The sequence below is a fragment of the Thunnus maccoyii genome, chromosome 18 (assembly GCF_910596095.1).
Source record: "Thunnus maccoyii chromosome 18, fThuMac1.1, whole genome shotgun sequence".
Taxonomy (NCBI): Eukaryota; Metazoa; Chordata; class Actinopteri; order Scombriformes; family Scombridae; genus Thunnus; species Thunnus maccoyii.
Window position 1 is genome coordinate 5,361,138 of NC_056550.1, and position 13,717 is coordinate 5,374,854.

At 37.5% G+C, this 13,717-nt stretch overlaps 1 protein-coding gene across 3 annotated transcripts in view; it reads left to right on the forward strand.

The window, feature by feature from the left end:
* Window positions 1–12,086, forward strand: part of LOC121885035 (histone acetyltransferase KAT7-like) — a 19,359-nt gene extending 7,273 nt beyond the window's left edge. For 2 of the 3 annotated variants that reach the window (XM_042394215.1, XM_042394216.1), the window contains exons 7-15: window positions 698–796; window positions 917–1,027; window positions 3,039–3,230; window positions 4,725–4,814; window positions 5,038–5,178; window positions 5,608–5,701; window positions 5,835–5,981; window positions 7,252–7,358; window positions 7,528–12,086. In XM_042394215.1, coding sequence (XP_042250149.1) covers window positions 698–796; window positions 917–1,027; window positions 3,039–3,230; window positions 4,725–4,814; window positions 5,038–5,178; window positions 5,608–5,701; window positions 5,835–5,981; window positions 7,252–7,358; window positions 7,528–7,626 — 1,080 coding nt within the window. In that variant the 3' untranslated portion in view covers window positions 7,627–12,086. The remainder of the gene's footprint in view (window positions 1–697; window positions 797–916; window positions 1,028–3,038; window positions 3,231–4,724; window positions 4,815–5,037; window positions 5,179–5,607; window positions 5,702–5,834; window positions 5,982–7,251; window positions 7,359–7,527) is intronic. The other variant, XM_042394218.1, reaches the window with a different exon arrangement.
* The last annotated feature ends 1,631 nt before the right edge of the window (window positions 12,087–13,717 follow it).

Sequence of the window (13,717 nt, forward strand, 5' to 3'; positions counted from 1 at the left end):
CACACACACGTATATATATATATATGTGTGTGTGTGTGTATATATATTTTCTTTCTCTATGGTACAAAATATCTCTATTTTCTTTCTCTATGGTACAAAATATCAGGGAAATGTATTGTCTTAATCAACAGAACTGAGCATGTGAATCCAGGTGAAAGCTGTGACTCTTCCTGTATTTCACTTGTCTGATTTACTTCATCATGAACTGAAGGTGTGTTTGTGTGCATAGAGGGGGATTCCCACACACTGCAACGTTGCTCTTAAGGGATAGGTTCACATTTTGTAGTGTCAATATTAAGATTCCTGTCACACCTCCAATTTTGGAAGCTGATTTGTCTATCTCAGATCATATATGATCTCCAGTTGGACTTTCAAATGTATTTTTACACAGTCTGTAATTCCTCAGTGTAACAGGTCCAAAGGCAAAGTGATGAAGGGTGAAGTCACTGACATTCCTGTTGCTATTTTTTAATATCACCAGCAGTGATAAAATATCAATAATACTAGTAGTACTAATGGAAATAAGCAAAGCTCAGTTATATATATATGTGTGTTATCACCAGACATTGAAATTGAAAGTAGTGATCCATTTTGTGCTCTACCATTGTCACTCCTCAAAAGGTAAAGTGGTCAAATGAGCTAAAAGGAATCTTGCAGAATCTCCTCTGTTTAAGTGTTTGTCTCTGTGTGGTCTCAGGCCCCAACAGATCGTCAGCTGCGCTACAAGGAGAAGGTGACAGAGCTGAGGAGGAAGAGGAACTCTGGCCTCAATAAGGACCAGAAGGAAAAGTACATGGTAAGTGAGTGAGAAATGTGTGTATGTAAAGCTCATAAACAAATGCACCTACACCTTCATATACGTACTTACCGTATGCTTCCCATATTTTATTTTAAAAGTCTTTCTCCTTTCCTTCAGGAGCACCGTGACAGCCACGGGGTGAGCAGGGAGCCGCTGCTGGAGAACATCACCAGCGACTACGATCTCGAGCTGTTCAGGAAAGCGCAGGCACGTGCTTCGGATGACCTTGTAAGAGAGAAAACTCATCATCATCCTCCTCCCTTACTCTTTTCTCCCTCCCTTTATTTTTTTGTCCCCCCCTCCCCCCTCCCCTACTTTTCTGCCTTCTTCTTTCCTCTTCTTCTCTGTTTCAGTCTGCAAACCCTCCTCTGCAGCCACTGGATGAGTCTGAGATGTTCTTGGTAGTCTGGACAATCACTTCCTGTTATTCTGTGTTTGTTGTTTCTCCTTCTGCTCTGTTACATTGTGACCCATTTCAATCTGGTATACTTTAAACAACCATATAAATGATTTTGTATATATTTTAGCCTGTTAACTACAAATGGTGTATACTTAGTACAGCCGATTTTTATATTAATTTCAAGCTTTTCAAGCTGCAATTGGTGCCTTTTAATTCACTACAAAATAAAAACTATTTAGAAGGCGTTTGGTATTTAACCTAGGAAATCCATTGCTGAGCAGTAAACATTTTTACACATTTTTTTTTGTCAGTGTTATGTTATCATTACATGATAATACAGCTTAAAGCACAGGGTGATTTGAAAATTCTCCAATATCTTATGTTTTAGAGTCAACAACTGAAAAGATTTGCATTCACAGGTCAGATAATCAAACCCAGAACACAATCAAACATGCAAACATGTTCAGAAAAGGATAATATTAACTGATGCTATTTGCTAAACCCCACCCACCTCAATTACTGTTGTTACACCTGTTAAGCTTACTGTTCTCATACAGCACATATGCAGTTTCCAGTAATAACATTGGCAGATTTACCACATACAGTAAACTCTTTAACTTTTCCAGCTGACTCATTTTAAAACTGGAACACTGTAAAAGGGTATTAAATATGCTTTGAGGATGAGTTGATCCAATGCAGCTTTGGCTGGAGAGTAAACTTCCTCAAACCAAAAAAGAGTCAGACATAGCAGCTAACATTGCTTGAAACTCAGATATACTAACATCTTGGCTCCTCACACAGTAGATGCTTCAGTCTTGAGATATTTTTCTAACCTGTAACCCCACATAATGATATAGTCAGCTGGTGAAATGCCTCTTGGCTTTGGAAAGAACGCTAGATCACTATTGTAGCTAGTTATCTGGCCTTACAGCTTATATTAACACACACAGTTTAATTCATTACTGATATCATTGCACATTTCAGCATGCTGTGCTTAGGTTGCCAAACATTGATTGGACAATGGCTGTTTGGGGCCTTTTGCATTAAAGGCTGTACTATTTGGCATATACTTTAGCTGCACTGTCAATAACAATCTAAACACACATGGTATGTTTTAATAAATTTTAAATAAATGTTTTAATAATGTTTAAAAAAAAAAAAAAAGTCAAGTCAAATTTAGTCAATTTGTAGTTAATGTTGGAAAAAAGTAAACCACAGATATGGTTCTATTGGACACTACTTTTTCGCTTTTTTCACACATAGGTTCCTGATGGTCCTGAAATAGTTTTAAATGATCTTAAATTAAATTAGCTTGACTCAAGGCCTTGAATTATGTTTACACTTTTTAAGATTTTTAAGACTTAAATTTAGTTTCAGAGATTGTGGAAATACTGTGTTACCAGAAGTGCTCTACTTTTATGCAAATCTTATCTTCTTCTACTTTTTTGTATGACTTTTCTTATGAAGACGACTATGTCATTATGGACTAGAATGAGAAGTCTTGAAAATCCTTGCAGGCAACAAGTTTATTAATTATTAATAACAATAATATTCTCTGACGAATTTTCTTTTTAGTTCCTCATCCTATTTTTTCTGCCTGCATCTTTTTATTGTTTTACATTTTATGGCTGGTGGCCTCCACTGAGGTTTTCCTTAAATGTGGTCTTTGGCTCACCTGATCCTCTTCCCTGACTAATTGAGATCTTTTCCTTTATATCCTCTCTTCCTCCTCTCTCCCCTTTTCCTGTTCACCTGCCCTCTCCTCTTGTCCTCTTTACACCTTTTTCCTTTCCACTGTCTCCCCCTATCTTCCTTTCCCTCCTGTTCTGGCCTGTACAGGAGAAGCTTCGTCTGGCCGGTCAGGTGTCAGAGGGAAGCAACATGATAAAGACCATTGTGTTTGGTCGCTACGAGCTGGACACCTGGTACCACTCTCCATACCCAGAGGAATACGCCCGCCTGGGGAGACTATACATGTGCGAGTTTTGCCTTAAGTATATGAAAAGCCAGACCATTCTGCGCAGGCACATGGTAAGACAGCTTTTTCAATCTTTGGAGGGATCTGCAGATCCTTTTCTTAAAAGCACTTAGAAAAAAGTCCTGTTCATACTAATAAGTATTTTTATGTAGGCATGTAATGCAGGTCTGTTTGCTAGAGTAATTGTGGTTTTAATACAGCCAATAAATCAACCTGTCCAATATTAGATTAATACAAAATGGGTTTAATGCAATACACCAAACTGCAGAACCCTTCATGTCTGCCCTCTAATTTCACCAGTTTATGGTTAGCTTTATAAATTTCACAAGCTCTGTGTTCGAATTAAAAATGGTCTTGGCAACTTTTCCCTTTCTCCAATTCCAGTTGGCATTGCAAAGTCTTAAACTTGGTGTTGTCAGACCTCCAGATTCACTGTTTTTGGTATTTATTGGACTCATAACTCACCTTCATGTCTTCAAATTTCACACAGCCTTTTCTCTGCTTCTGTCATGAGCATCACTTATAATTTTTTATTTTTTCTCAGAGGCATTGCAGCACTAATTTTAAGTGCTGTTAAGGACTTAAGCAGTGTGTAGCAGTGATATTAAGATTCCCGTCACTCCTCCAATCTGCTGATGTACTGTACACGATCAAACATGACTGCTTGTGACTTACCTCAGTATTTATAATAAAAACAGAGCTGCATTACAACAAAAGCAAATCTGCACCAACCATAAAGTAATGAATGTATTAGGCTGTTCTTCAGTGGTCTCTCCACTGGGGAGATGTCTTGTTTAAAAAATATTTTCTTAGACAAAGTTCTATTAAAAAATATGTTTCAGTACTTTGGTGGTTCTTGTTCCCTCATTCATCCCACATTTCAGTGAAAAAAAAAACGCCAAACACCACAAAATACTAATTGTTTCAGGTGTGGTTAGGGGTCGGTGAGAGACAAAGGTGTAATTTATCTTAGCTTAAATGTCTCTGATTGATAACCAAAAAAAGTGAAACTTCCACTCAGTGGAAAAAATCAAAGTGGGAATGGACTGTAGCATAAATGCATCAGACTATAATCTTACTATCTCAACGCCTAAGGCGATTCATTATTTTATTCCTAGACCATGCAGACTCTATTTAGATAGACTGTATATCTTTGCCTCTCTGATGCAGTTCGTACAGTTTCTATTTATGAGTGAGGGAAATAAGATACGGTAAGAGAGAAAGGGGTTTTTTACCAGACTGGTTTCTCTGCTGAACTGGATGGTTTAAAACCGGTATCAGAAACAGATGTATGGCCACAACACAATTTTTGAGATGAAGTATTTAAAAAAAGAATTAGTATTTCTAACATCAATAAGAACAGGCCATCGGGATTAAAACTGTTTAAAATATATTTAGTGTGGTTTAAGCCTGGTCCCTGACTAGAGATTTGAACTGAACCTTAAAAAGAATGACCACTACGTGAAACTGAAAGTGAAATTTGTGACTTTACTGATATAGACAAACCTCTGCTGTGGTCTCCTCTTGTTTATCTCTGTTGCATAAAGGCCAAGTGTGTATGGAAGCATCCTCCAGGTGACGAGATCTACAGGAAGGGGAACATCTCTGTGTTTGAGGTGGACGGAAAGAAGAACAAGGTGAGACAACTCTTCCTGACCTTCATGCAGAAGGTCCAGGAAACACATCTTACATGTGAGGTTGTCAACAGTCCTGGTAGGTTTTATAGCATCACTTCATTAGCTTGATGTATGACCTGCGTCTCCGTCCTTTTCTAACCAACGTTTACATCTGAATGTCTCAAGACCTCTGTCACGAATTCAGCTTTTATAAAAAATAATGTCTATGATGCTTTTCTCCCAGATTTACTGTCAGAACTTGTGTCTGCTGGCTAAACTCTTCCTGGACCACAAGACTTTGTATTACGATGTTGAACCTTTCCTCTTCTATGTCATGACTGAAGCTGACAACACAGGGTGCCATCTAGTCGGATACTTCTCCAAGGTAAACCAATTACAAAGTCCCCTTGCTTTCGACAATAGATTTATTTTTTTTTTTAGATGTAGGTTTGAGAGTGAATTGGATTGATTAGCTAGTTTTAGATTGTAGAAGCTAGAGCAAATGGAAACTCATAAATTGATTTCAATTATTGCATATTTCCCCAGGACATGTTATATATTTAATTCAGTCCTGTTTTCTGTCATTTAATGTCAAGGTATCAGAGAGAAGTGAGCATACATGAAGTTACAAAGCCAAAGGGAACACAATCAGTTCTATATATTCTCTACAATCTTTTTTCTGTCATAAAATATATCTGCTGATTGTGTAAATATCAGCTCAAAATATCAGTAACGTTAAATTCAAGGACATTAGTACTGATAAACTAAATGTCAGTCAGACTGTTGTATTTATGGATTTATTCTCTTAATGCAGGAGAAGAACTCTTTCCTGAACTACAACGTGTCCTGCATCCTCACCATGCCGCAGTACATGAGGCAGGGCTACGGCAAGATGCTTATAGACTTCAGTGAGTACAGACACCCTGTGTATGTGTGTGTGTGTGTGTGTGTTGATCTTAATGTGTCCTTGTATGTGTGTTTGTTTGTCTCATTTTCTCAGTGGGAGAACAACATAAAGCTCAATTTGATCTGTCCTTCCAGGTTACCTGTTGTCCAAGGTGGAGGAGAAGGTGGGCTCACCGGAGCGTCCCCTGTCTGATCTGGGCCTTATCAGCTACCGTAGTTACTGGAAAGAGGTGCTGCTACGCTACCTGAACAATTTCCAGGGCAAGGAGATCTCCATCAAAGGTCAGAACTGAGCCACACTCTCCAAAATGCTGGAAAGAGACGGGAACTTTTGGGAAGAGAGGATGGGTGGGGGGGTAGTGGAACCAGAACTTTCCTCAGACTGTTTGTGTGTTAATATGGGCATGCATGCATTCATGCGTGTCCACCTGTGTGAATGAATCAAAGAGTACCGAGGCCACGCCAAGTCAGTGTTCAGGTGACAAATGAAGGTTGATGCACACTAGACTTCAACCGCAAAGTCTTGAGAAATAGATCATCCCAAACACATTCAGAAGAGTGAGGGAACATCATGCTTAGTACATCCGTTTTGTTCTGCTGGTTGTGTCCATTCCTGAGAAAATCTCTGTTACTGTGACGAATAAAAAACATGAATAAGAGTCTACAGCACTGATTATACATACCTGAGTTTTTCTGATGAGTTTTATAATTGTTCACAAATAACTCAGACTCACAACAATTCAAAAGTCTTTCTTGTCCCACAGAATAAAGAAGTAGTTTTTCAACACGAAAGCATGAAATAATAGAATGTCATCAGGGTTAGACAGCAACCTTGACAGTATGACAAAACAGAGAATGGTTCTATAACAACACACCGTTCCCTCCTGTCTAAGCCTCTTTCTGTCCTTTTCTTTTAAGTTTGTAGTTCTTTTATTTTCTTTTTTAAAATGTCTGCATGTTATATTGGATTTAGTAAGATGTTTTCAACTCGTACAGAGTTATACAAATGACTTCTCAATCATCCCAGTGCGTATTTGAAATGTGTTCTCGTGTTAATTCAGCCGCTCTGCTTCTGCCATTCTTTGCCATGCCTGTAGAGATTAACAAACACATGACATTGTACAAAGAGGGTTTTGTCATTATTGAAAAGCATTTTGATTAGTTGTAAACACACTGCCGTGTTTGCACATTTCATAAAAAGCCACAACCGTGATGTTTAACAAAAACACATTTCTTTCTGTAATTTCAGATTTTTTTTAAATTGTTTGATGTTACTGTGAATAATTAACTTAATAGAGATGTAATGCATGCTGGAAGTCAGTGTCCCAGTGAATATCAGTTCCACCGTTCAGAAAATAGCTCAATACATTGTTTTTGCATGAAGCATGTAACACATCCGAAAGGTCCAACTTCAACATCTTTGAGCTTAGACCAAAGTGGTGGATTGACAGACCGACTATCTGGTCAAGATAGTAGCATCACATAGTTTTCCTTTATCAGACAGAGTGCTGATCCCATCACTCTAACGCTCGTCCCACACTTATATTCACAGAGATCAGTCAGGAGACGGCAGTGAACCCAGTGGATATTGTCAGCACACTGCAGTCCCTCCAGATGCTCAAATACTGGAAGGGAAAGCACCTGGTTTTAAAGAGACAGGTAGGAAACAAAGGAATTAATTTTCCTTTATGCTGTTTAGTCCATTTGGTAGAAAATTCTTACTGATTGATTAAGGTTAAAGTTCAGAACTCTTTTTTCTGGGTTGTTGAGGGCAGGTATATCTCTCTTCACTAGTGTAGCCAAAATAAGGTGCATTTTCTTTCTGTAGGACCTTATTGACGACTGGAAAGCCAAGGAGACCAAACGTGGTAACAGCAAGACAATTGATCCCACAGCCTTAAAATGGACACCGCCTAAAGGGACGTAGAGGAGCTTCCGTTCACACTCCAAACACAAAACCCCAAAACACACAGAGACAGATCCTCCTTTGCACACTGGCATGCACACAGATCCTGAGCTTAAACCCACACACATCCACTGTCGTACGAAACGCTTTCAGCAGCTACTGCACAGCCATCCACTTACAGAGTCAGATGATACTCCGGGTTCAGCAGTCACTGTCAAGGCTTGGGGAGTCAGTCCAAGAAAATTTACATGAATCTAGACCTAAGTTTGTAAGATGTTGCTCTGGAAATTTTGACCAAGCTGCAGTCAGAATAAGCAAGGCCTCATACTGAAATGAACACTTAAAATAGCACATTTGAAAAAATATGTTCAAGGACCAGGACATATGAACAGTAATGATAAGTTCGTGACAATTTTTATAAACAGGAGAAAAAGCATTATTGTTGCTACAGATATCTTAAAGCTAATTATAACCAAAGAGTTATGATTTAGATGTAGTGGAGACAATAAGAAATGTATTTGAAGACAAACTAGAGTCTAAAGCTTAGTGTTCATATTTATTTTTGTATGGCACTGGCTATTACTCTTTACATTACAATAATACATGGATTTATTGGATTTGCTAATTACTCTCTCTTTTCCATGTGGTGTTTTTCAGTTATCTTCCTCTCAATGAGAACAGGCCTATAAGGAAGAGTAAAAAAAACTAGATTCCCTCTTCCCTTGTCACTGCTGTTCTAAAACTTCTGTTTAAACATTAGTTATAATGACTGGTGCATATGAGAATGCATGCACTACTGCCCTTAAATGACGACGTTTACAATCCAGAGAAGCTGATTATCATCATTTATGTTTAGATTTTATATTTCCAGTTTCAGGCTCACTTACTTCCATTAAGTCCACATAAGATGGAATGGTATTCATAGCAGCCAGTGATGTCAGTCTACGTAGGATAACTGCTGATGTCTCCTCGCCCTGAAACCAATTGTGCATTGTTAGCGCACTTCATTAGAACAGAGCACCAGGCGCGCTCGCTAATCCAATCTGCAACAGCCGGTATTGAACCTGCGCTGCCATTTCATTCATTTCTCTAGACAGTGGACACGATGCAGGTTGGCAGCATGTTTACTCACAAAACACGTTTTGGCAGACACTGACCAGCTGTGTGTAATTAAATAGGACACGGCCCCGGTCCAAAATGCATAAAGTTTCTAAGAATAGGACCCCTGACCTCGATTAACCACTCTGGTCACATGATTAAATAGAGCGTTCCCACACAGACTGAAAGACCTGAAAATGAATTTGAGAGTTGAAAAATCTAAAAATGGATCAAAAATCTAAAAATGGATCAAAAATCTAAAAATGGATCAAAAATCCTGACGTTCAATGATCTCCATGAATATAATATAAACTCCCAGCTAATATTAACTATAACAACTCATTCACTTTACTTACATATTTGTTATCATGTTGTCATTTCACATATTGTTACACTAGTTTTGTCTGGAAAAACATTTAAAATGGTATGAAGAGTTAAGATGGTGTCAGGTAAGAAATGGTCTACAGACCCGAGTGTATGGAAATTTCTCTGAAGAATAATTTCTCTTTTAATATTAGTTATATAAATGACCCTTCAAGAATGTCGAAAAGGAGTTCCACTTCTCTTAAGCAGCAGTAGCTTCTTAAAGAAGCTAAATGCTAACGTTCAGTTGAATTCCTGACACCCTAATGTGACTTTAGTCTGGACCTGTGAAAAGCATCACGTGAAGTTTTTGTTTTTTTGTTTGTTTATTGTACGATTTCAAGAATTCAGCAGCTGTAAACATGAATTCTTGGATGTTCAGGTGAACACCGACAGTGGCTGTTTGAACCCAGAGCAAATCAGTCCCTCAGCTTTTCTCTCATGCAACAAATACACACATGTCCAGTATATAACCCATCTCACCAGTCAGTCGGTTAGCCAGGAAGCTATAGCTGCCATTGGCCATGTTTTGACCGTGTTATGTCACCAGGAAGGGACTCACCTGGATGTTTTGTTACCACCTGTCCCCTTTTTTTTTTACCTTGTATCTTAATGAGGGCTGTGTTATTTCATGTCTACAGTGAGGGATCCAAAATACAATCTCAGCTGTTTGAGAAGAGGGAGCCTACAAACATGTTGCTGTTTTTTTCTGTGTCTGTTTTTTTGTTAAAGTTCTCAATAATATTTTATACTTTTTCTACCTCTAAGGTTTTACCACTGTATAAAAAGCTAGAATGGCCCATATTAAGCTTCTTTGTTTTCCTTTTTATCCCGTGTGTGTTAACATGTGAAAATATGTAGCTGTGCAAAGCATTTTTTTTTACTAGATTTTTTAAAGTACACTATTTATATTCTTTAAAAAAAAACATGTTGAATGCGTAGGAACGTAAAAGACAGCCTGGTAGAGGAATGTCTACTTTATAGGACTGGTTTCCATGTGAATATAAATATTTATCTAAAAATTGTATGTAGAGTTGAATGTGTCTAAAAGCTCTCGAAAGGTACAGGAGGGAGAATCTAAGGCATCCCCCCACCAACAGAGATGATGACAGAGGTCATTTACATTTCAGATGTTAATCTTCTGTTATCAAAAGTGACATGATTGAGTCAAAACATGTCACTTTTACACATTGTCACTACTTGTTACCAACATAAGTGCTGCTGCAAGCAGTTTGGAAAATACAAGCACAACCTTTTTGTGTATGACCAGTAAAAATGGTCGGCAGCATGATCGTTTTGTTCTCTATAGTCCACTGTGATTGATTTATTTTATTGACAATCTCCATATTTATTGATTTGGATCAACATGTTATTTTTTTAACCAGATTTGTTAAAGCACTTGTTAGACATTTTTGGAAATAAGCTTATTTGTTTTCTTGGGGAGAGTTAGATGAGAAGATTGATACCACTTTCATGTCTGTACAGTAAATATGACGCTACAGCTAGCGGCTGGTTAGCTTAGCCTAGCAGAAGGACTGGAAATGGAGCAAAACAGCCAGATACACTTTAATTTTTTTACAAATCAAACAAACAAGATATAATGTGTTAATTTGTGAGCTTTAGCTAGCCTTTAGCTAGTTTCCACTCTTTATGCTAAGCTAGGCTAACTAAGCAGTTGGCTGTCCCTTCATATTTACAGCATAATTATATTTCATACAGTCTTCTCATTTAATATTGTATTGTACTTCCCAAAAACTATCCATTCAAACCTTGTGCATAAGCTTAGACAGCAGTTGGCTGTGAAATTGGAGGTGTGTGGCCAACAATGTCAGATTGAATCAATTGTTGTTTGTTCTCTAGCTTTAGTGTTACAATTTCATTGTTTCTTTCACAAGGCTGAATATTTTGACTACAGCTTCCCTCGTAGTAGAAAATATTGCCTTTAAAGTTCATATGGTTGTGTGTCTTGATTCCTCGTTTCTTTTTTTTTTAAGTGATGTCTTTACCATTTGTGGATTAATTTATGTTTTACATGTTTCTATTGTCTCTTCCTATGGTTTGATTTCTTCATTGGGTCTTACAAGAGAGAGCTGATGAGTCACATCACTGACTGGCAGACTTAAAATCAATACAAACTGTTTTTATATTTCAAAGGACTACATTTATTCTTTTAGCACCTGCTAATAAACCTCTCTGAAATGTGGTACTGACCGAAATTACTCATGACGGTTGAGTGTAGGGAGTCTTTTTGCCCATTCTTAAGTGCATTTACAGGAAAGTGCACTTACTTCTTTTTTGAAGGAATTTGAAAGGAAAAAATTATGCTAAAATACAACTCTTGATGTTGATGTTCCACACATTACTGGGGCACTTTTGTTTTTGTTTGGTTTCAGTGCTTCAGGAACAAAGGATGAGCGTAACAGTCATACAGGGAGAAATCACAAGCAGAGACAATAGTTTCTGAACTCACAGTAGCAGAAAATGGGCCTGACTATTCTTTTTTTTTGACAGGAAAAGGCACACTGAACCCATAATTTACAACACTTCGTCAAAAAAAAGACCTCTGGAATGTGTTGAACATCACAAATCAATCATATCTAACCATGTGAAAGTATCTGAAAGTGATTTTTCCTTTAAGATGAGGCCTTTTTTAAGAAACCTGTCTGCCACAGTCCATTTTGTTTCCCTCATTTCTTTCTCATCCTCATGTCTTGCTGTTCTTCACTGTGCCAGTGGCAGCTATAGATGGGCAGCTTCAGAGCACCTCACTTGTTATTAACGCATCTGAATAGGATCACAGTTATTTAGAAGCGAGAAGCATTCCATCACCTTCCATAAGCCACCAGCGAGCTGTTATAGTACTGCAGCGCTTTAAGGCGCCCTGCTACCTATTTAAAGTACGCACGCAAAGCAGTGGCAAACAAAAGTAGCGTGGCATTGATATGTAGCTCAGTTGTGCTTTTGTACTTGCTTCTCCCCCTTTCCCTTCCTCTCCAATAAATGCAAATGGTGACACACATGGTGAGCTTTGTCTGGTGTGATGTTTGTGTGTTACCGGTAGCAACAGAATTAGAGTCTTGAGTGGTTAAAGGATTGTTTGAGCGTGGTCGGTTTCCATAGTTAACAAGGAACAAATGGTTACAGAGGGTGATGTTGCTCTGCCTCCCCCCTCTCCTTAAGATGCATAAGTCCCCCCTGAAAAGACAAGAACCCACTCAGCATGAAAGATTTGTATCAGTTTCAATAATGAGACTTAGCTGGATGGTATGATGTGCACCTACAGCTGAGACATTTAGCAGCTGTCCCTGAAGTGGACTTAAGCATTTAAACCAGAACAAGATTACAGGGCTGGTGTGTATAATAAAGCATCTCAGAGTACAATTTTGATTTTAAGGTCATCTCAACATGACATTGTTCCAGGAACTGTGAAATGTTGCTCTCATTCTTAGAGAGATTCCCAGCTGATTTCAGAGGCTGCACACATGACACTTTCTCTATTTTGGAGATGTGTGATGATATGTTTATTAAAGATACTGAGTCTGTCCTAATATTCACACCACCTATACAATATGAAAACATTCATGACATAATACAGTCACATATTCACGTTTGTTTGAGTCTTCCTGACGTTCAAATTAATACACATATAAAAGGTGTCATCATTATTACGTTAGCTAAACATCTGAGATCTGAAATACAAGAATTCTGGTGAGTTTGAAATACAATGAATACCAAAACAGAACTGACAATTAAAGATGCTTGTAAATGTATAAATTTACCAGTTTATAAATTATATTCTAATTATATAATTCATTATTTATATTATTATATATTATATGTTAATTATATTATATAAACTTTATGGATTTTACTAAAAGTCACTTTTAACTACTTTGTACAAAGCATCTAAGACAAACTTTTTACGAGTTTTTTTTTACTTTTAAGTCAAAGTTTGGGACAATTCAGTGTCATACATACTGGTCCAGTTCTTAGGGTCCAATAATATGGCGCAACTAAAGTAAAAAGGTTACATGTGCATAAAGGACTCTAACTATGGCTCTCCATATTTTCACCCCATACACATAGCTGTGTGTAATAATGGTCTTAAGTAGGCACAGCTTTGTATTAAGGAGCCACAATCAGAAACCGGAAATTACAGTTCTCAAGCACACTAAAAGATTTTTAGATTGACTTCAAGTGTTGGTATGAATTATTTTAGAAACCTATGAACTTAACTTTATTTTCTGATCAAATAAAACAGAAAAATAATAGGGGGATATCAAAAACAAGATTTTTGGGGGATCATTTTTAACCCTTAAACATCTAAGACTTCAAACAGTCCATGCATGCAGCTGCATCATAAATAAATAGAATTGGGGTGTGCTATTAAAAATGGTCAACTATAATGTTAAATACACTGTATGTAGATTGTAGTGAATGGGCTAAAACATATAATACAGGAATTAACATATAAGGTAGGAATTAACAGGTCAGGCAGAAAACTTTACAATACAGAGGCACTGAGTTAAAGAGTATAATGCATAAGAGATTTCCAAACTGAAAACACTGCACTGTATATTATATATTTTTGCAAATATGTAATGTCTTTCAGAGCAAAAGCAAGAGCAGACAACTATATGAGCAAAATAAA